General features: G+C 36.2%; 3 protein-coding genes across 3 annotated transcripts; 2 read left to right on the forward strand and 1 right to left on the reverse strand.

The window, feature by feature from the left end:
- The first annotated feature begins 4134 nt into the window (after positions 1–4134).
- On the forward strand, positions 4135–9991 carry LOC147870082 (putative 26S proteasome non-ATPase regulatory subunit 3). The gene is made up of 8 exons (XM_087336768.1): positions 4135–4292; positions 4506–4699; positions 7436–7579; positions 7656–7792; positions 7903–7957; positions 8041–8151; positions 8229–8468; positions 9089–9991. The coding sequence occupies exons 1-8, from the start codon at positions 4190–4192 to the stop codon at positions 9602–9604; spliced, it is 1500 nt and encodes a 499-aa protein (XP_087192894.1). The 5' UTR covers positions 4135–4189; the 3' UTR covers positions 9605–9991.
- Positions 9992–11380: 1389 nt separating this feature from the next.
- LOC147870083 (uncharacterized) lies at positions 11381–16766 on the reverse strand. Its single transcript, XM_087336776.1, has 7 exons — positions 16619–16766; positions 16392–16447; positions 15459–15567; positions 14980–15065; positions 13994–14866; positions 12143–12355; positions 11381–11914 (listed from the first exon to the last, which is right to left on the reverse strand). The coding sequence occupies exons 1-7, from the start codon at positions 16644–16646 to the stop codon at positions 11615–11617; spliced, it is 1665 nt and encodes a 554-aa protein (XP_087192902.1). The 5' UTR covers positions 16647–16766; the 3' UTR covers positions 11381–11614.
- A 1070-nt stretch (positions 16767–17836) lies between these two features.
- On the forward strand, positions 17837–23498 carry COP8 (Proteasome component (PCI) domain protein). Its single transcript, XM_087336783.1, has 14 exons — positions 17837–18020; positions 18570–18721; positions 20004–20107; positions 20225–20285; positions 20792–20884; positions 20970–21070; positions 21225–21333; positions 21422–21466; positions 21539–21607; positions 21686–21777; positions 21874–21916; positions 22255–22314; positions 22760–22819; positions 23117–23498. The coding sequence occupies exons 1-14, from the start codon at positions 17879–17881 to the stop codon at positions 23189–23191; spliced, it is 1206 nt and encodes a 401-aa protein (XP_087192909.1). The 5' UTR covers positions 17837–17878; the 3' UTR covers positions 23192–23498.
- Positions 23499–24071: the final 573 nt, after the last annotated feature.

The raw sequence follows: 24071 nt of genomic DNA on the forward strand, positions 1-24071 counted from the left end.
GTGGATCCATAAGCTTCATCGGGTTAGTGTGAACTCAAATGGGGCATATTTTGCTTTAAGCTTTTGATCAACTCGATTTCTTTATTAGGTGCTATAAGGAGCAATTACTTCTATGAGTTATGGCAGTTAATGTATTATTTGGATTCACACATTCTTGATCCCATCACATCAAGATATTTGTATGGACAATTTTGCCAAATATGTCTTAGATAATATTATGACAATATTTTTATTATTATAAATTGTAAATGTTTTAGTTGGCATGATGGGCCACTCTTTCAAAAAACAATCCTTTGAAGCGCCTACTTATCCAAACATTATTGATTTCATTCATAAGGATATTTTTATGGATAAATTGTCAGAGATATTTTTTATAATATTATTCTTGTACAATTTGTAGATGGCCCAATTGGCACAACGGGTTACTCTTTCAAAACAATCATTTGAATAATTCATGGATTCAAGCATCCTTGATTCATGAACATATAAGTGTGGACAATTATGCCTAAGGTGTCTTAGATAATATTATTCCAAAATTGTATTATTGTACTAATTGTAAGTAGCCTAGTTGGCATGACATGCTACTCTTTTGAAAAAATCCTTTGTGTACTCTTGATGGCCCTTCTCAATTCCCAATCTTTCAATATTGTTGTGATGTGCCAATGGTTGGGAATTTTGGAGTCTTCAAAACTATAGAGTTCGTTACTCGTGAGTAATGGTGACCTAATCTTTGTATTTATCTAAAGGATTATGTTCGCATATTTGTTGTCATTGTCAATCTAAAATCACTTGACATCAGCCATGTGGATTTTTGCAACCATTAGCAATATCGATGGTTTGTGGAAATTCATTACCTAGACTTTATGGTAGATCTCTCACCACCCGAGTGTTTTTATGTCATCCTCGTCGTATGGATCAATTCATTAAAATGACATGTCTGTTTTGGCCATGCACCATGGTCCATGACTACCAATAGTGAATCGGAAGCCAAAACTAGTGATGAGACAAGTATTCAAACATTGCGGTTTCCCGAAAAATAAAAGTAGAACATTATAACCTTTTGAAATCTTCAAAGTTCAAGTGTTAAAGTTGTACAATAAGAGGATTGGTAACTAATAAAAACCTAATGATGGAAATAGTGCATTTCATCCATATGGCATTTGGAAAGGTGCTTTGATCGAAAAAAAACTATCATGGACGTTGGAGACTTGACAAATTCAAGTAACAACTTGGGGATTTTGTTAGTAGTTAACGAATGTTACAAACTCAAAAGGTTGATTTGTTATAGTTGTAACACTTCCTTCTTTTTTAATAAAAAATATCCTCCATTGGTATTAAAATTAAAGTGGTCATAGGCAATATACAAAACAGTCCACTATTCAATGAATATTGCATATCCTGTTATTAGTGATGTCCACGAGACAACATCTTTAACTGGAAAACTGTTGAACACTCATGTAGCTTCAGCAACCCAACCTTATTTACCATCCATATCAAGCAAGGAATTGCCACCAACAACATTGGTTAATTTTTTTAAAAAAAACTGTTTTTATAAGTTGACTACGGATTTCTTGGCCTTTATCAATGGATTCTATGCCATTGCAACCTTGAAATCCAAAGAAACTGTTATTGCATTCAGAGACACTCCCTCAAGCTGCGAACAAGCTTTGATAAGGGCCACAAAAATGTGTTGTACCATGTATTACTCAACATTCCTCCATTTTTTGATGCAATTTGATAGCATCATATGGCATTCGACATCTCACATGCAATTTTCTTATCTTCATCTATAATTGATAAGTTGACAAGGCAAGAAGTCAACTAACATCATTTATTTAAGTGCGTTTGTTACTATATTTACGCGGTGAAAACTCTAGATTGAGTTGTACCACTAATGTACGTAACAAGGTGAAACACATGAATGCTAGATTGTATTGGATATGAGTGGAATGCTCTTCAAAGTTCAAATATGGATGTTCGCCTATCTTTGTTTAGGAAACATTATTTTGTAGACAACTATGGAATCATTGGTTTCCATTCTTTTTGCTTCCTCAAAAGGGTAATGACATTGATTGGTTTGGTTATTGAATCTACATAAAAGAAAGTATAATTATGTGGTAGGTGTATATTCTTAGTGGATAATTGTGGCTCATGGTTTTTGTTGCTATTATTCTTGATGAGAAAAAGAAAATTATATTCTTTATGAAGACTTATTCATGTTTGCTTTCTTTGAGGTTATCATCTTCCCTTGTGTGTTGTGAGTGTTCAAATAGAACAAATTCTACGAGGGAATATTACATCTTCTCGTACATAAAAACAATGGGGGTTTACAAGCCTACCTTTACAAGACTTTTCCGAGTGTTCTTTCTTTGAGATTGTCCCCTTCCCTCGTGTGTTATGAATGTTCCAAGAGCAAATTCTACAATGGAATACTACATCTTCTCTTACACAGAAATAATGGGGGTTTACATACCTATATTCTGTCCATGTTGTATGTAATATGATAGCATAGCGCTTTGTCTCCCACAATACATTACTTCTATCACTATGGCTATCTAGATTTGTATAGGGTTATGTGTATTATTATGATACAACGATTCTTGTCGCGACATGCAACCTCCACTTCTTTTTTTCATGTGTGGTGTGACTCTTTGTAGGTTATTCCACGGTCGTGCTATCGAATACACATTTATCATGTCATATCCACTGATGTCTTTATACTACGAGTATTGACTATTCTAACCAAGAATGATGAAGACACATTTTAATACGTACATTTTACTTTTACATGCATGCATGTGCCAAACGACATTAAGCCTGTAATGTAGTTTGTTCACAAGTAAACATTTATCATCATTTGACATATCGTGCTTTGCAAAGGTCTTATGCATCTTGCCATACAAACACCAATGACAAAGCACATGAATGCATATCTTATATACAACATCCTACTCCTTGTCCACGAGTGAGCATTTAACATCACCCATCATATACGCTAACCAAGTGAGGAGAATATTCAAATTCGTGCAAAGGTTTTATGCATCTCGTCATACAACCTTGGAGACAAAGTGAGTGGATGCATATCTTATATGCAACATCCTTCTTTTGGGGTCTTTGGATGTATCGAGTTGTCTTCTAAAAAACTAACACAAGAATATATAATTTTATGTTGTCTAAAACAATAATCATATGTTGTGTGAAAAGGTTGCCTTTCACAGTTACCAAATGAGGCAAAAAACTCAACATAAAACAAAATTAAGTACTAGCTCTTGTTAATGACATGGTGACATCATTACGATTCAAAAAAAGTTACAAGTTTCAAACAAGGAAATTAAGTTTCATTGACAATCATGTGGATGACTTGTAATAGGGAAAATGGAATGTAAATGCTTTGTGGATAACAAAATTATAAACCCATATGAAGGTCACAACTTTAGTAAGGTCAACTCTAAGATCCTCGTAAAATGAGCACAACGGTAACACCACCATTGACACGATTCAAATAAGTCACAATCACAACATGAGGTGCTTCTCTCTTCCTCAAGGTTGGTTGCCACCAACATGATGTTAGCACCACGAGAGGCATCATTCAAAGCTCATCGCGTCGGCCACGATTCAAGATGGTTTTCTCTTTATTTATTTATTTTTCCGGATGGCTACCATCAAGACGATTCCAACACGATTCAAAAGGCCAGGATGGCAGTCAAGAAGCCACGATCGGAGATGGGCGAGAAATAGTCGAGTGATTGGAGCGTGTCATTGGTCAGTGTGCGATGGAAGCATGACGAGTCTGAGCAAGAGAGACGGGAACTCCATGAACCCAAGATACATGAACATGTTGGATTGGGGAAGAGGGCAAGAGGCCTTCATGCTTCTTCTATGTATGTATTTTTGCATGTATGTAAAATGTATGTAATAATGTATGTAATAATGTATGTAATAATGTATGTATGCATGTATGTATGCATGTATGTATATGTGTATTTATGTATGTATGTATGAGTATGTATACAGTATAAAGTCCAAAGTGTCGTCCACGCACAAAGACACACACACACACACACACACACACACACACACACACAGAACAGAATACAGCTCTCCTTCTCCTTCTCCTCTTCTCCTTCTCCTGCTGATTAGGGTTCCTGCACGTGAGACCGCACTGATTAGGGTTCCTACACGTGTGACGATGGCTGACATCCACATGAACGAAGAAGAAGAAGAAGAAGAATCCACCGCACCTTCTCCACTTCCTCCTCCATCTTCATCGTCTTCACCTTCGGTTCTCAAACGTAAGTCTGTCTCTCTCTGTCTCTCTCTTTCTCGCGTATGGATCACATCTGTTTCCTTTCGTAGCGTCCCATGATTAACGTTTTCTCATGCACTCTCCATTATTATTGTTTTATTATTATTATCTCGCTCCTCTCCATTTTTCTGCCTGCGGAAAAAAGGAATGACCGAATTAGAGGAAGAAGAAAAAGACATTATTTTCGTTGTTGTTGCAGAGCTAAAGAATGTAGCTTCCACGGTGGAGAGAGGAGCCATTTCCAAGGAAATCCGTCTCATTGGGAGAGCTCTCCGCACCATGATGCTCCTCAGGAAACGCCTCAACTACTCTATTGTCTCTGCTTTCCTCAAACATTACCTTCCATCCTCCTCCGATCTTCTGCCTCGACTCCTCTTTTGTGTATCAAATAAGGTACGTTCATGTTCTGTTGTTTCGTTTTTCTTATATGTTTCGAAGATTGCGTGTCAAATAAGGTAAGCTTGTGTTCTTTCTCTAGGTTTTTGTTGGTACTTTCTCATATGTAGACATGCTTGTGGCCTCTTTCTTATGTTTCTATCAAGGATATCTATGAAATTGCCACATTAACTTTTCCAAAACCTTTAACATATAAACGTGATAGCAGTATATTGTTGAAGATTGTGTTTTGAACTTTAATTCAGAAGCTACTCCTCCATCATAGCATCGTTTGCCGACAATTGAGAACGTAGAGAATATCTACAACAATTTGCCTCTGACTTCAACAAAAGAATTGAAAAATCTAATCATGGTACCTAGAATTTGATAGAAGCTACCTAAAGTGATGGCTCCATATACAAGGAAAATGAAGTTAATGTCCCTCGATCATCAAGAGTTGAGAGTCACTTTGTTCCCAGCTGGAGGGCTTTGATTGAGATGATATTGGAAGTATCTGCCATACTTCTTTGGAACTTTGAATTTTTGAAATAGGGCCATGCATTTGGAGTTATTTTTGCGGCCCAATGTTGCAATGTCCCATATCTCCTGCATTTTTCTCAGCAATCCACGGATATATTTGAATGGTGAGTGTATTAGTTGTTATGAACGCTTGCTCCAAATGTGAACTGTTTGTGAATGAAATTTCTTTGTACATCAACCACTTCCAGAAAGCATGTGCATGAACTTTGTGCATCATTGAATCAGCCAGGTTAATAACTAAATGCCTCCCTATTGTTGTCCTCCACTTGAGCATACAGAAGAGTAAGACTGGATGGCTGAAAGCTGACCCCAATATAGAGTGACTGGCTTGCTGCAGAACTCTATAAATTATGGCCTCCCAAAACGAGGGCAATTAATTAGTTTTATGTCATTGCCTAATCCATGAACAACCAACTCTGCTCTGGACAACTCAACTCATTCTTTGCCCATCATAAAACAAGCTTCACCCATGCCTCACAAAGTTGTGTCGTTGCTCGTAAAATTGTGAATGGCATGTTGGAATGCCAATGTTTGGGCTTTAAACCAACAAAGTGCAGCATCAACACTACCTATACAACAAAGGTATTCGTTTATCCATTGTTAGCTCCTGATATGCAAATCATTTAAGCTATCTTCATAGTGGATGCAAGGTGTGCCAATGGGGTAGAGTGGTGAATAGAACCAGTCCTACCATAGAACCTAGGAGCTCTAATTCGACCATGCATTTGATAGAAATTTTTATAATTAAGGAAAAGTTGCATAGTTCTGCATACTTTGTATGACACAGCACACTATTTCCCTATCCAGAGAAACTGATGTACATGTGAGTCATATTAGTTTTTCCAAGATGTTGTGAATGCAACACAAGTCATTTACAATCTTGTCACATTGCTAACAAATGCTTCTTATTTTCAATTTTTTTTAACATTAGTGTTTTTCGCGCCGTTAAAGTTAGATTCCTAAAGCGGTATTGCAAACTGGGCTCTTAAAAAATGTAAATACCCTCAAAGTCATAAATTGCTTTTCCAAACTAATGGAAAGTGAAGAAGTGAAAGTATCAATGCAGATTAGTACACCTTGCCAACACGGGCAAAAAAGTCTTCAAGATATGTTCTCCCCAAATCGGCCAAACACCTATTGAGTCAAAGCTTGAGCTCTTGGAAGGTTTTCCTTCAGTAGAGATTGAGTAATTATGAGAGGCAACAACATGGAGCTTGCTGAAATCAAAGGTGGGTTGTCTACCCTACAAAACACATGAGAAGTTTGAGACAATTTGGCACTGCTAAAGCAGAGTTTGGTGAAGCCAAGGAACAAATGGTGAAGCGTTTTATTGTAGAGATCATTGTGAATATCAATGAGGAAGAACATGTGGAGGGAGTTGGTACGTGTGCTCGAATAGGTCAACTCCCAAAAGGCTGATATGATCGAGAAGTTTTCACCGATGAAGAAAAAAATGAAGTTTTCATAGCATTGTTCATCTCATTGATCTAGGAGATCCATACTCCATCTACAAGAAATGGAAACATATCAGTCTCAAAAATAAAGAAACATGATGGAACAGTTTGAGTTCTTTGACAAGAGAACTTGCTAAGCTTTGGATGACAGGTTACCTTGCACCACTACAAGTTAAGGAATAAAAATGTCAAGCTTATGAGTTTTGGCCAAATGCAACAAGTGCGAGCAATGCTTTTTGGAAGCCTACTTCAACAATTCATACAATGCTCTTAAAACCAAAACTTAAAACAGATTATTTGTATGGTTATTTGTGGCTTTGATGCAAGAGTGGTTTTCAGATGATCAGTCTACAAATGTGTGAATTGCACTATGAAACCTCAGAAACTACTTGCATTCTGATGATAACCTTAAAATAACCATATATAGGAAAGAGTATGTCCTTGGCATGTACATACTAACAACAGCTAGTATCTCACTTAATCAGCAATAAACCTAGTTTAATACTATATCAGCAAATTGTGCCTTCATGTAAAAAGCTGTAATTGCATATGCATTTTCTATGTTGTTGAACCATGTTCTAAACAAATGGAAACTACACTGGCGTAATCATCTGTAGTCCATTCCATGACCTCCTAATATCCATGTACGCCAGAGTGGCAGAATGGCTATGGTTTTGTAGAGTACATGAAATGATAATATTAAATGCTTCTACAATGTTCACCTCAACATTGTATGTTATATTTTGTATTTTTACTGTAGGATGCTGGGAAGGAGATGGAAATCGATAACCCAGTACCAACTTCTAATGCAATTTCTTCAAAAACAACTGTGATCCCAGAGCTAGAGGTCCTATGCTACCTCTTGGTGCTTGTATTCCTAATTGATCAGAAGCAATACAAAGAGGTAAGATTTGCACACCTTAAGAAAATCTTTCATATGGTGATCTTGAGAATTGTTACATCTGAATGCTTGCATGCAGGGAAAAGAATGTGCTTCTATGGCAATTAATCGTTTAAAGACACTGACTAAGAGGACTGTAGATGTAATTGCAGCTAAGCTGTACTTTTTCTACTCCTATGTTTATGAATTGACCGATTCTCTTCTTGAGATACGAGGGTGCGTCTTGTGTTCTTAAAAAATCAGATGAATGATCAGTGTATGTAGTTCTAGTGTCAAATTATTCTCTTAATTTAAAACATTGACTTGAGCTTGATTGGGCATTTCAGTACTTTATTATCTCTCCATCGCACTGCTACTTCACGTCGCGATGAATTGGGCCAGGTATATTTGGGAGCTCTATATTAAGAGAGAAAATAATGCTCATGCATCTGATAGAGTATGATACAACAACATTTATACTACAGGAAACTTTGCTGAATCTCCTTTTGAGGAACTATCTTCAATACAATCTCTATGATCAGGCTGAGAAGTTGCGAGCAAAAACACAGCGTCTTGAATCACATTCAAATCAGCAGGTACCACAAATTTTAATTTACTTGGGGTTTCTTCTTCAGTTTTCACAAGTATTTGACAACACACTTTTGCCCCATAGCTTTGTCGCTACTTATTCTATTTGGGAAAAATAAGGACAATACAACTCGAGTATACAGATGCCAAAGATAGCCTTCTACAAGCAGCACGGAAGGCTCCTGGTAAAGCCAGAGGTTTTCGCATTCAATGTAACAAGTGGGCTGCTGTTGTCCGGTTGCTGCTGGGCGAAATACCTGAAAGAACAACTTTTATGCAGCCTGGCATGAAAAATGCTCTCAAACCCTACTTTGACTTAACAAATGTGAAGTATTAGATGTTTGCTTTCCTAAATTCGTTTTTTAATTTCGGAATCCTTCCATATGTGATTGAATTATTTATGTGCATATGATGATTGGAGTTCATAAATTCTCATTTGCATACTATGATTGGAGTCCATAAATTCTTAGTGTATGATTGGAATCCATAATGTATATGACTGAAATCCATAAATTCTTACTTATGTATGGCTTGAATCCATAAATTCTTATTTTGTATGTTTGGAATGCATAAATTCTTATTTGCATACTATGATTGGAGCCCATAAGTTCTTATGTGTATGATTGGAAACCATAAAGTCTCATTTATGTATATGACTGAAATCCATAAATTCTTACTTATGTATGGCTGGAATCCATAAGTTCTTATTTTGTGTGTTTGGAATGCATAAATTCTTATTTGCATACTATGATTGGAGCCCATAAATTCTTATGTGTGATTGGAAACCATAAAGTCTTATTTATGTATATGACTGAAATCCATAAATTCTTACTTATGTATGACTGGAATCCATAAGTTCTTAGTTTGTATGTTTGGAATGCATAAATTCTTATTTGCTTATGATTGGAATACATCTGTATTCATGAATCGTATAATGGCCTGCAGGCTGTTCGAATCGGAGATCTTGCCCTTTTTCATAGAGTTTCAGAGAAGTATTTGAGCGTATTTCATACTGATAAGACACACAACCTTATTGTGCGCCTGAGGCACAATGTGATAAGAACAGGGCTCCGGAATATTAGTGTCTCATATTCACGGATCTCACTAATTGATGTGGCAGGAAAACTCAGATTAAACTCCCTGACTGCAGTTGCTGATGCTGAAAGTATTGTAGCAAAGGCTGTTAGAGACGGTGGTATTGAAGCCTCTGTAGATCATGGCAATGGATGGATGCATTCCAAAGAAATGGGTGATATATATGCATCCAATGAACCTCAGCTTGCTTTTCATTCTCGGATTGCCTTCTGTTTGAACACACACAATGAAGCCATTCGAGCACTTCGTTTTCCGCCTAATGCTCACAAGAAAGAGCTGGAAAGTGATGAGAAGAGGCGTGAAAGGCAACAGCAGGAACAGGAATTGGCAAATCATATTGCAGAAGAGGATGATGGTGACTTCTAGTTCTAATTGTATATAACATCTAGGGGGGTAAAAGTGAAGAGTGCCTTAAGTTTGATGATCTATGTTTTTTATCTTCAGGGATTATGCTTTTATCGTCAGGGATTATTCTTTTGTCAAGAAGGGCTTTAGTTCTTGGTTCTCTTAGAGGGCTAATTATGTTTAATGAGCTTTTAGTGCTAAAACCTTTAGGAGGGCATATATATGCTTAATATTCATATAAACTTTGTCCCTAAGACCTGTACACCACCATAACTTATGCATCATTGTAAGAGGAGACTGATGTATGACCCATGCTTCTATTTATACACATCCATTCCCCACATCTCTTTTTATTTATGCACGATAAATGAGTCTTTTGGAAATAAAGAGATCAATCATATTCATTTAGTGCTATTTGTATGAGTAGTGTTATGATCAAAGCGGCAATTAGTATTACCCCATTCCAGAATGCTGCTTTAATATCTGTGAGACCTCATCAATTCTTTTGAATTACTACATGATGTTAAGTATTCGCAAATCATTTTTGGCAATTTTGAATTACTTTGAAGGCCTCATGGTAAGAGTATTACTTAACAATAAAGTCAATAGAGATACTTTTCTCATTGGCTTTTATTGTTTAATAATAGATTCTTAACAGGCTGAGATCACTATTGAGCACTTGTTGTCATACCATGGTTAAGAGGATATTACTAAACAAAAAAAATCCAAAGGGAAAGTATCTCTACGGGTTTTATTGTTTAGCGATAGAAACTTAACACAATTTTTTTATGAACACACAAACTGATTAACTATTGCATCAGCATTGGAATGATTGCAAATAGAGCAATTTGTCAATTAGAAATCTGTCGCAGGCTTGCAAGAAGAATTTCTTGACCTTAATACAAACCATAATATTATGGTAATTATTTTGAGAATTTTAGTATTATTATAAAACAAGTTTGAAGGGTTCCCATATCTCCACTGAGAAATTTGAAGCTTTAGCTCAATATAACTTACACTTCTGTTCTCACAACATAATGGAATGAGCACATTGGTTCTTGTACTTACATCTGACCATATGCACAGAACGAAGAAATGCCTTTGTTTAAGAAATCATTAATGATGAAATCAACTTTTCACAACTTGGTTGAAGACAATCAGAATAGGATATTCCAAACTCATGCAAAAAACGCTGTAATTGTGTCACAATTTGTGAGCTCTAATTCATCCTTATAGCAATTTTACCAGAATGCTGTTAACTGCAATAATTTAGAAGTATCATTATATATATTTAATTTTAACTAATGAGCACTTGTCAGATTAATATGAATTGTATTAGGTACGTGTTTTTTATAACTATTACATTTTCTACTTAGTAGAATACTCACAAATCTTGATATCACTCATAACAATTGTAACATTTTCATTAATGCAACTGAGTCCTTATTCATTATTAAAAAGAAACCTAATCATTTCAAATCAGCACTTCTCGTAAATTATGATTATTTTGGTGTTTTCAAAAAGAATTTAGGGATGTCCTCAAAATTTGTAGATAACTTTAAGGAATTTTTGGCGTTTCACATAGTAGCCGTATAAATCCACAACAAGTATCATACACTTATATACGCCAGTTTCACATGAAAAAAATGTATTCCTTAAAAGGCTGAAGAAAAAATATTTTTGAATCAATGGATCTCTAATGACGTGTAAAGAATGTTATGAGCCACTGTATGAATTCAAAATACCCATGCACTATCCAAGTGTTCATGTCACCGAGTAATACCAAGCAACACAGTATAAAGAAAAATTGTATTTGTATATATTATGAAATAAAACAGCGAGTAACACCAGCTTTCCATATGCATGGAATTTCCAGGCTCCTGACAGCTCACATTTTTATGCAGTATCTCAATTCACAGATTGAAAGAAAAATAATCAAATGTATCTAGAAACTCTCCTAAGTACAGTTTTTACCTACAAAAGTTTTTAAAAACAATTTCCATAAACTGAATATTCTCACCGTTGTCATTTTTAGATGGTCACTTCCAAAGCTTTTCCATCCATATCATCTGAAACATCAATAAGCTTTCCAATCCTTCTCCACTTACTGGGTTCATTAACGGGTCTTGATCCCGATTGTTTATCTTTGTGTGTGGTATCAGCCTCTGGCATCTTTGAAAAATTATTTGATGACGACGTTTTGGCTTGGTCAACCACGGTAGCATCCTTCTCCAAGGAGCTTAATTGTAACCAATATTCGTCCATTATGGAAGATCTTGTTGGGTAGTTCCGGAAAATGCTCAACATCTCCAAACCCAATTGAAATTGTACCTGTAATAACCACTTTTCTTGTAACCAGCCTCAAGTAGATGTCCTTTTTTCTACTTGTGTAGAGAAAAACATTAGAATAATTACTAAAATACTCCTACGCAATGGTACGTACACAGATATTCTGATTATTTTATACTCCTTAATTTGGGGTATTCCAGTAAATACCCAAATTTTTTATTACGGAGGGCTGTAATTAAGTTCTTGGAATCTGGATATATAGATAGATACCTCTTGACCATCTCTACTGTTTGTCACAGGCTTGCACTCATTGTTTTCTAATATTATATGCCGAAGCTGAGAGTTGGGTAGATCTTTTACTACATGCCACTTCACTGGGAAGGAGCCATTCCATTTATGTTGCTCCCAAAATGGCATTGATTTGGAGTAATCCACAGAACCAACCATCTCAGCAATGCCACAAAATTGTCTGCTCCCATTGACCTATTCCAAAGCATACTTGCCAAATTAGCAGTTTTTTTGAAAATCAGTAGAGATTCTCTATCAAAAGATTCTTTTGCATTTGGCTTTAGCAAATACACTTTTATGATTTTGAACGAACCAAGACAGAATGTTACTGCCTACATTATTATCATAAAGAGTATCTTTTATCTTAACTAGCACAAATAAGACATGAAATCAATTAAGTTAATCCCTCGGAATAATAATTTTGAATTGCATCTGGTCAAATACACATCTTCGTATTGAACAAGTACGAAACCACATCTCCTACATCATTAGAAATGTTATTACCACAAATGCTATTTTGTATCTCAACTAGCATATATAAGCTTCTCCTTGGAAAAATATTTGTGTATTGTCTTAAGAAAGACACATCTTAAGAGACTTTGGATTGACCAATAAAGAAAGTGTTTCCTATATTTCCCCCAGTTTTCATGAACAATATTTCTCATTGCAAATTGCATATAAGACATATATTACTAAAATTCTCATTCACACTATGGTGCGAACATCAGACTTATCCCTCTATTGGTTCAGGCTAAGGCCAATGGAATAATAGCAACAGAAAAAGGCATGCATACATCGCCAAAGAAAACACAGACAGAAAATTAAAAGAAAAACATACGGATACAAGCCAATTCAAGAAACACAAAGCATCCTTGCTTATAACTCACATAAACAAAGCAGTCTGCAAGATTATAAAGCAACAATATCAAAGTTCGTATCATATCATGAGATGTTATTGGTTATCAGAAACAATTGTTTGATTGAAAAGAAATCACATGAGAATAACCATATTATCAAATGGGGTGAAATCTGAAGTGATTTATTACTTATCACATGCAAATTAAGCAGGAATCTTAAGAAAAATATTGTTATTAATCTCCTGAATGTTTCTCAGTCTCCTATGATTTAGCCTTATCTTTGTTGTTACATTCTTCTGGTTGTACATGATCCTAAAGTCAATATTTAAAGTTAGGCATACTTTACATCCTTGAACACAAACACTAAGAAAACAGTTCCTCATAATTTATGGCGTCCTTTTCATTCTTTCCGATATAGTAACCGTTCCTCATAAATATAGGACTGCAATTATTGGCATTTTTGAATCTGTAACTTTTTCTTTCTCTCCATCCATTATAGTAAAGTCAACTTTACAAATCTCTCCTTGTTCTTTTATCCTTTTTGAGCTTCTCAAAGTTCAATTGTTTCTAGAAGAACATATGGCTTGAGAAAAACCTATTATGTTAAAATGAACGAGTTTCTCTTTTAATTGAAAAGTTGTGGATTACTATGTAGCTTTTGAATTTAAGGTTTGAGCTCATATTGCAACAACTAATGATCTACAGACCTTGTTTCACTTTCAGCTTCATACTAGTTATAGTTTGAATGGCTGCCAGTGCATTTGTTTAGGGAGCTCTATGAGATTTCTTCGTAGAGACAGGCTAAAGAGTTTTTGAGGGTAATAAAGAAAATGTCAGACATGTCCCTACAATGTCAGTCTTGTACTTTATAATAACCACCATGTCTAGAACTATGTCTCTGGTTACAAATTGCAAGATATTTACAAGAACATAGCATGCAAGAAAGCATTACACAGAAGGTATGTGGAATACATACAGAGAAGAAAAGGAATATAGGACATCCCTGAGGCTTATCTTTAGCTCGCACTTGAGCCTCTTCGAACGCTTCATTAAGCTTCTTGTTACCGCATGCTGTGCTTGCCCACACATTGAACTTTATACTTTTATAGACATTATCCTCACTGTACGATTTGATTATGAAGAATTTTGCATCAGTAAAACTAGATTCAAGAAAGGAAGAAGTTTGAGATTGCCTCTTTACATGATTATTTTTCACATCATTATAGTCGTGATTGGACCCATATAAAACGTGCTTGTTCGCAGGTACCTCCCTTTCTTTTGTTTGGGAAGCATAAGAACTATTGGCATGTTTTTGTCTTCTAGCATCTAGGTTCGCTTTCAATTTCAATTCCACAACCTTCGAGGCATTAATAGAAGGCCTTGTTATCATAGATGAATCAACCCTCGAAGTACTTTGACAGACAGTTCTTTGATGACCTTGAACATCTGGAGGTAACTCATTCATTCCCAAGCTAGTAGCAGAAAACTTTATTCCTTTTAGTGATGTATGGCCCAAAGTTTGGTTAGTTGGAATGGAATGTTGATGAGTACTAGCAGAAGATCGCAGAGAAACCAAAGGATTAGCTCTACCAATAAAATTTACATCCATAGACTGATTATGAGTGTGTGGACTTTGAATTTGTGGATGACCCACTTGGGTACTTGATGGCGCTGCTGACTGTGGTTGATTAAGAAAAGCCTGACCACTACCACAGGAACCTCGATAATATTCATTTTGTGGGTACTGGTATATCTGAGGCCAATACATCACATTGTTGGTGTTATTATCGTGAGATTGACAAGAATTCTGAGCACTGGCACCTACACTCGAGCAACCATATTTGTAAACCTGTTGGCCAAAATTTTATGAATCATTGTTTTGCTCAAAAGAAAACACAAACCAAGATCCTATAGTTTCACAAGTGCAATATAAACCGAGAATCTGCTTACAGGTTAACTCACATGACCATGATAGCTTGGGTTGTTGGCAGAATAACGATCATAATGAGGTGCATTTGAAGTTGGATATTGAGATGCATAATGACAACCTAAGAGAAAATTGCTAAATTAGTGCCAGATCATTTTATTCAGAATGCAAAATGCATGTACATCCACAAATAGCATACCATCACATGTACATTCATTAGGGGACATCTTAGCATACCCTCCCACATCAATTCAAAAATATATCTTAGCATACCATCATACCTACATTCACAGCTGGACAACTTTGCATATCATCAGCCGTCCATTCACAAGAGGGCACCCTAGTACACTACGAATCATACATACATTCACAGGGAGCACCTTGCATACCATCATATGCCCATTCACAAAAGGTTCTCTTATCATACCAAGGATCATCACCGTTATAGACATTCAGGAGAAGGGAAGTCATCATACCATTAACCATATAAGCAGAAAAGAGCATATGAACATACCATCATATGCATTCATAAGAGGGTATCGTGATCCATTGGAAGCAAGCTGTAGACCAGGTATAACAGATGAATAAGTGGCAGCATCCTGGTCGATATTTGTTGAAGCAACCTGCCACAACCATCATATGCTTAAACCTCAACCATGGATAGATGTAGCTATGTTAGTCAGTACTTAAAGAAGTCAAGATGATTATATTCTAAGAACACACCCTCACTACCCTAAGCAATAGCTTAGCCAAGATCCGTCACTGGAAAGTATCCAAAAATGGGAAAACAACATGAATATGTGGTAATCAAAAGCCAAGAGGTTCACCGCTAAGTGACTCCAAAACATAACAAATATCAACCCAACACAAAACATGAGATAAATATCCATAAAGCCTCACCGTTAGGGTTAAACATTAATCATGATTACATTAGGCTATGAAATTTATCACAGGAACCCAACATAAGACATGTTGTAATAATCACATAACCTCAGTCACATGATTAAACGTTTACCATGGTTTATACCATAGAACCCAACATAAGACATGCTCAGTGGATCATTGCTAAATGTGTCTAACACAGAGAGAGATATAACATGGAACCAACACAGGAAATGTTATAGAAAGCACAAAGTCTTCTCTTTACGCTTAACACTTAAAAATAGTTAAGTTAAGCTAAGGTATGAGGGTCAGTGCTAAAAGAGCCCAAAACAGAATGAAAAACGTATCCAAACAGAGAATATGAGGTAACTAAACACAGAATCTTACCTTTGATATAAAAACTTAACCAAAGGCAGGTTAAACCACGTGGAAAAAAATTACGGCACATGTGTTAATTAAGCACGAGAAGCTTACTTTTGTGGTTAAGGGTAACCATGCTAAAATTAAGATGTGTGGGTCTTTACTTAAGCATTTTGTACAACTCTTCGAACCGATAACACCTTACCCTTGAGAGATTGCAATGCGGATTGATGCTCATGGTCTGCAGCCTTGTGTTGATATCTGGACAAAAGGAGAAATATTGATGGGTTTTTATATAATTAGGGTATCACGCGGAGAAAAGAAAAGAGGACCATGAGACAACAGAAAGAAGCGATGAAAGAAAAAGGGTGTGTGTGTGTGTGTGTGTGTGTGTGAGAGAGAGAGAGAGAGAGAGAGAAAGAAAAAGCTTACCAGAATTGGGTTCCTCGACATCTGCCATTCTTCTTCTTCTTATTCTTCTTCTTCTTTCTGAGTGATGGTGTGATCCTTGTTGCTTCGCATCCTCAGTGAAGCTTTTAGGGCTTTAGATAGAATTGATAGAGATGATGGATGGCATACATACCATAATCATAATACCAAAAGACAACCCACTCCAAAACTTTGGCTTTCCTACCTCTCTCTCTCTCTCCCTCCTCCCTCTCTATTGGTTCACTAAAAGCCCCGGTGACCCACCCACCCAACCCACATACATACATACATACATACATACATACATGCATGCATACATAACATAACATAACATACATACATACATACATACATACATACATGCATGCATGCATACATAACATAACATAACATACATACATACATCTTTGCCTCTCACATTGTCCTAACTAGGATGATCTTCATGCCCCTAAGTCTTTTAAGCCATCACACGTTAGTCAATACGTATGTTGCTAGTATGTACTTGTGAAAAATCTCAACCCCGACTCGCCTCCACTTGAGAGTACCTCATCGATTCTCATCATGAACACACGACATATCGCATGCCCTCAAAAGTATTAGTATTTAATGTCGGTGTTGCCGAGTTGTTATCGAGCTCTGACATAAGCCCGTTGTGCCTTCAAAGCAAGCATGTACATCTCCATGCGATTCGCAACAATGATCCACATGGTTTTACTTATGCGGCTTGTGTCTTCCTATTTCTGTTTCTTTTTTGGCCCCTGTCTCCACTCATATCTTGCGACTACATGTCGACTCTAGTTTCTCTATGTTAGATGTTCAGATGATTGATGATATGCACAAGACCTCTGGTGGAAGTACCTATACTTACATGCTCGAGTGCAATGAACATTTAACTGCACACTTGATCTTGATAAATGCTCAGTCTATATCACTCAGGTTGTATCCACATATATAAATAACTACACACTTGCGTACACAATATCAACCAATAATGGCTCGCCCAAAGTGCAATCCATCCATAAATAAGTTCAGTTGAGGAAAAACTCCGGAAAATGCCGTATCGAGAAGAATATTGGTGGGTTCCTCCGGATGCCCCCACACACACCAAAACATTCTTTATTTCTTCTGAATGCCCCCCCCCCCACCAACCTTTCTTTATTTCCTCAAATGCCCCCCCCCCTCCCCTGCATACATCATACCCTGCCGGTTTTGCGCAGAGAAAGAGAGAGAGAGAGAGTGTGTGAGCAAGTGAGAGAGCGAACAATGGCGATGGATTTCAGAGCAGCTCTGCAGAGCGCTTCCGCCATCGCTGACCAGAGGCAGAAGATCGAGCAGTACAAGAACCTCCTCTCCTCCATCATCTCTACCAACAATGTCGCTTCTGCCAAGTCCTTCCTCGATCACAGTTAACTCTCTTCTTCTTCGCATCCATCCATCTTGTTCTATGTGTTATTTCCCCAAAAAATTCCTTAGGGTTTGGGATTCTTTTTCTAAGTTTTCACCCTATTATGTGCCGTTTTTTCTCTTGTGATTTTCATACATGTCACACATGTATATATATATATATATATGTTGCTTATGTTTTCTTCACAGGGATTGAACATTTTTATTTGTTTTCCTCGGTTTTAGATACTAATTTCACGGGTTTTTTCTAGTACACCTTGTGCATGTATGTATTTTCTGGAAGGGTTAAAAGTTTGTTTTTGTATATTTTTCCCCTCCGGATTCAATGTTTCTTGTGCTTTTCGTCTAACTCTTGGAATTCTAGGTATTCTATGTGTTTTAATTTTAGTTTTAAATCATGGAGCTCAAATTCTGTATGTTTTGGCCATTGGTTTCTGAAGTTTTGCTTCGTGTGTTTCCTTCTCCCTAGGGCTTAGAATTCTGTATCCTCCCATAGGGTTTATGCCTGTGTTATTTTGCCCCGGTGATTCTTAATAAAGGAACTTTGCAGTGGTTTCGGATGAGGTTCCTCTGGTCGCATCTCGTCAGCTCCTGCAAGCTTTTGCGCAGGATCTTGTGAAGATGGAGACAGAGGCTCATAAAGAGGTGGCTCAGTATGCACTGATGCAAATTCAGCCTCGCGTCGTCTCGTTTGAAGAGCAAGTAAGTTTTCCTTCTTAAAGTAAGTTGTTATGCCTTTCTTTACATAGAGATTCACGGAGCATGTAAGGTTTGTGAAGTTTCACAGTGAGAGTATTGATCTTGGAGCTCCTTCGCTTTGTTGAGCATTTTAAGTATGTGTTCAGTATCTAGGAAAAGACTATTTTGGTTTGTTGGAGATTTAAATTTCCTTTTTCAGCACAAAGAGTAGGAAATTATGATAAAACACAAGAAATCATAAGGAGTGAGATGAAATTGTTCTAACTGGGAACTTCCAAATCCCAACCAGTTTTTAAGTGAATTGAGGGGTACCATTTTCACAACCACTTGCCTGTATATTTTTTATTGCTGCATTAAGTCTTGGGGGTTAACTGGGAAGATTTGCTATTTTGTTCTCACTCTACTGATAAGATGAGAATCATCAGTAATCCAAAAGAATATAGAACCACTATCATAACCAGTATCCTTGCATGTTCCATGCACTTCATGAAATGTTAAGTTTCCTACTTATATTTGTGAACTTCGCCATAACCTCACTCCACTGCATCCACCAACCTTGAATATGATGTCCTCTTACCACTTTTCAGCTCATACAAATTAATTCTTTCTTGTAAACCATTTTGAATCAATTCATCTCATGAATTAAGATCATTAAAATTCAAGAATATTAATTACGTAATTCTTGCTTGTAGGCCATCTCAAATAAATTCATCTCGTGCATTTAGTTCATTATCATGGATCTTAGGAAACCTAAAGATTTTATTTATGTGTTTGTATAGACAACTCTAGGAGATGAATTTGTCTTTCTATTTCCTTTCTTTCTCCTTCTCTAACACACATTGATAGATAGATCTTTAATGTGTTGCTTAATGATCATTGATAATGCTTCAATAGTTCTTTACATACATCAGAAAATTGTACACAATTCTGTCTACTCTAGAGTTTATATGTCTACATGTGTCCAATCTATGGGTAACTAGAGGTCATATAGAATTTTGGAGTTCATATGCCTACTATAGGGTTCATGTTTGTCTGCATAATTGTTCTAAATGAGAGAAAAATGTAAGCTTTTCTGTGTGTTTCACAGTTCTCTAAAATACTTTCATGCACAATGCAGTTGCCTTTAGGTTGAGCTAGGTCATTATGGTGAATGGATGTGTAGTTTATCCTTAATGTTAATATTGTTTTCATGAGTTTAGGACAGAAGTTTAGGCAGGGTCTCGTTCATGTATTTCTTACTCGAATCAATAATACATTACAAGACAATTCATGTGTTGTTTGATAGGTTTCTGTGATTCGGGAAGGACTTGCAGATCTTTATGTGAATGAGGAAGAGTGGTCAAAAGCAGCACAAATGCTTAGTGGCATTGATTTAGATTCAGGAATCAGGTAAGCTGATGTAAATGAATGAAAATTTTGCAGTACATAAGACTCTCATTGATGTTTTCATGGAAATACATCGTTGGTTTAGATTGATACAATTGTTTTTCAAAATTTATCTTGTAGGATTTTGGATGACACATACAAACTTTCAAAATGTGTAAAGATTGCGCTCTTGTACCTTGAGGTAGTCTATTTGTTACTATTGTCTACTTCACATTTTGCAAACCAAAACCATTTTCTGATATTATTAATCTAGCAGAAGAGAGTAGGTTTACTTTTGTGTTTCCACATGGTTCAAAATTCTAATAGAGTTTAGCACTATCTATGTCCATGAGGTGTTTAAAAGGATCACCAATGTTCTTTGAATCTTTGGCACCATCAACGGGAACCTCATTAATGTTGATGTATACCCTCTTTTTTCCAAAGCAGCTTGAATGTGAACTTTTATTGTTAATATCTTTGAATTCCTCATTGTCTTTAGTATACACAAAGGCACTGAAAATATAAAACTCTCTTTTTAAAGTCATTTAACCTCTGCATCTCATGCATGTTCACACTTTACTCATTCTTTACTTGCCATTCTCTTTCAATTCAATCACCCTCCAAAAATTCTATGTGTGAAAAGATGTACCAAATTATTTCATCTATTATGTTTTTCTATTTGAAATTCTTAATTTTTATTCTGGGCAGGATGACGATGCAGTGAATGCTGAGACCTTTATTAAAAAAGCATCTTTCCTTGTAAATAATGGCAAAGATGAGGGCCTGAATCTTCAATATAAGGTGCTCGAATAAAATTGGTTTTTTACTATACCTAACTTCTTTGAATTCTACACTGCTTTCTTACCATCACCTTATTTTATTTCAGGTATGCTATGCTCGTGTTTTGGATCTGAAAAGGAAGTTTCTGGAGGCCGCATTGCGATATTATGAACTATCACAAATCGAGAAACGGGAATTTGAAGGAAGGCATGGACAAATTGTTTTCTGGTGTTTGATCTTGTTTTTGTTTCTTCTTTTTTCAATTTCTTCTCTGTAGCCTTATAGAAGTTTTCTCAAAATTTAGAGGTTGTCCTGTACATTTTGTCTGTTAAAGTTGATTGCATGTGTGTAATGCAAGCAGACAAGTGGATGAAGAAGAGTTGCAACAAGCACTTACAGCAGCAGTCACATGTACAATTCTTGCTGCAGCTGGTCCACAGAGATCGAGAGTCCTAGCCACATTGTATAAGGTTGTTATTGGATGTTATATTTTTCATGCTGATGTGCCTCTCTCATATTTTGGTTATTTTGGATTCTTTATTTCCTATTAATATGCAGGATGAGAGATGCTCCAAACTAAAGATTTACCCAATTCTGCAAAAGGTAGATGGCCTTAAATGGCTTCTGAATGTTATTGATTAGCATTCTGTTCTTAAAAATATATGATGAAAGCAGGTTTATTTAGAACGTATTTTGCGTAAACCTGAAGTGGATGCATTTGCTGAAGAGCTCAAGCCTCATCAGGTAAGACATCCAATTGTATTGTGAAAGTATTCATTCTTTCTTCACTGCCTACTAACTTTTTATATATCTTCTCGCCAGAAAGCTTTATTGCCAGATAATTCAACTGTGCTAGATCGAGCTATGATTGAGCACAACCTCCTTAGTGCAAGCAAGTTGTATACAAACATAAGGCGACCTATCCAATCCTCTAAGATCTTGTGTATAAATGTTTTCACTTTCAGTAGGCAAAATAGGTCTCATGGTTTTCATGTTCCACTGGTTTACAGTTTTGAAGAATTGGGTGCGTTGCTTGGCATTGGAGCATCAAAGGTGAATATGTGTGTTCCCATTTTATAAAAATGAGTAGTGTTGGTGTTCTCTATTTTTTATACACGTTTTAGGTCAAATTACATAGTGAAATATTCACATTGTGATAATTGATATCTGCGATGATGCATGATGATCAATTAAGAGTTATAACCATCCATATGCAGGTACAGTTGTTTCCGGTTGTTATTTCCAAGTAAAACCTGTATGAAATATTAGTGGACTCTGCTGAGAATGTTGTAGGGATAACCCTAAACGGGGCTTATTTAGTATTTGTGGTCCATTAGAAACTTGTTATATACTAGTGTTGCTAATAACAAATTGTTATCACCTTGCATTAGGCTGAAAAGATAGCTGCAAGGATGATATCAGAAGATCGGATGAAGGGATCTATTGATCAGGTATATCTTTGAAGTCTTAGATATGTTTTCAAATAATTTGTATAGTGTCCTTGTAGATGTAAAGTGCTGGTGCAGAAAAGTGAGACTATTTTAGTTCTAGAATGTTAACCAAAATTGGAAGGCTGAAATGCTTCTTTCTATTATTGGCTTGCAGCACAAGCAATCCACAAATTAAGCTGAAGATTTGTGCATGATATGTTAGGATCAATAGTTTAAAACCTATTTTTCAATTGCGTAATGAAATAGTTAATCTTTTAGAAATGCATGTCCTCTCACGATGTTTTAAAAAGAGAGAATGGGCCAAATTTAGATTTAATAGAACTAGAGAGTCCCTTCATTTTGCTAGTGCTGTAGTGATGGCTCAGGTAGAGGGAAGTAGTCTGTATTTTTAATTGCATGTTGTCTTGTGAGTAATATTTATTGACATATTTGTTTTCTTTTGAAGGTAGAAGGTGTGATTCACTTTGGAACTGATATTGAGGAGCTGCAGCAGTGGGATCAGCAGGTTTGTGCCCTTCTTTAAAGTGTGTTTGGCAAAGCACCATACATGCTTTTTGTATTTTGTTAAATGCACAGTTTTTGCTTAATTAATCTGAAAAATGCATGAATCAAGCACATATTAACTGTGTAACATGCTATCAAATAATCAAGATTTAGGCACTAATTAAATAGTGTGATGTCAAATAATGAAAATATACCTGATGAAGTAATTTGCTGCTAATTAATAAATTGATTGAGTGAAATGTGCCACATTTTGGAAATGGATGCTTTATAGCTCAATGTCTATTTTTTTTGGATACAGATAGTTGGTATTTGCCAAGCTCTAAATGATGTTCTGGACAGCATGGCTAAGAAAGGTCTTCCAGTAGCTGTATAGTAGCATCAGATATACTTCTTTTGCATGAAAGCAAAGATTATATTAAGAGATGTGAAATCAAAGGGTGTCCCGTCGTCTTTCAGATTGGACAAAACGTATTCCTTTGTTTTTGCATGAAATGCTTAGCAAAGAGAACCAGTATTCTGACATGGATGAATCTGTAGTTATCTGGATTTACATTCAAATGAAGAAAATGCATAGCCTGGTGTTTTCAACCAATGCTATAATGTAACATGGTGAAAAGGTAGTGTAGCTTATGTTTTTAAGCTTTTCGTGTTGATGCTAAATGAATTTGTTGATTGCTTGATGTATTTGAGTTCATCGTAGTCTGTAATGATGCCACAAAATGGTTTAGTATTTCCTCTACTGAAAAATATGAATTTATGTTCTTTTCCACAAACATGCAGAGGGCATAAAAAATAATACTTACTAGTATGTTATATGTGCTATTCCCCCCCCCTCAAACATGCCTGCACAAATGTTTGATGGTCAGTGCCTATGGTTTCAAACGTGGGGCTAATCATACCCTTTTTTGGCGGTGGTGTTGAAGAGTACAGAGGCCTTGTCCAGAGTGACATCATAGACCACGTGCAACAAATACTGTTTTTGTGTAGTATTTAACATTTTGGAGTCTTCAAAGGAGTTGCTTTATAATCTCCATTGTTGAAGGTATTGTTTCCCATATTCAGAAGACTTTTCGACTCTTGATGTAGGTTCATTATCATGTCACCTTGGTATTATTATGAGAAAGAGCACAAAGGCAAGGACATTTGTAAATTGACCTATAAACTACATCTCAGTTCATTATCACGTCACCTTGCTGTTATGAGAAAGCACAAATGCATGCACATTGCTAAATTAACCTCTGGAACACATCTGT

This window comes from Azolla caroliniana, unplaced genomic scaffold (genome assembly GCF_043228905.1).
Source record: "Azolla caroliniana isolate FFs.n. ecotype wild unplaced genomic scaffold, voAzoCaro1.0.p SCAF_1, whole genome shotgun sequence".
NCBI classification, from domain to species: Eukaryota; Viridiplantae; Streptophyta; class Polypodiopsida; order Salviniales; family Salviniaceae; genus Azolla; species Azolla caroliniana.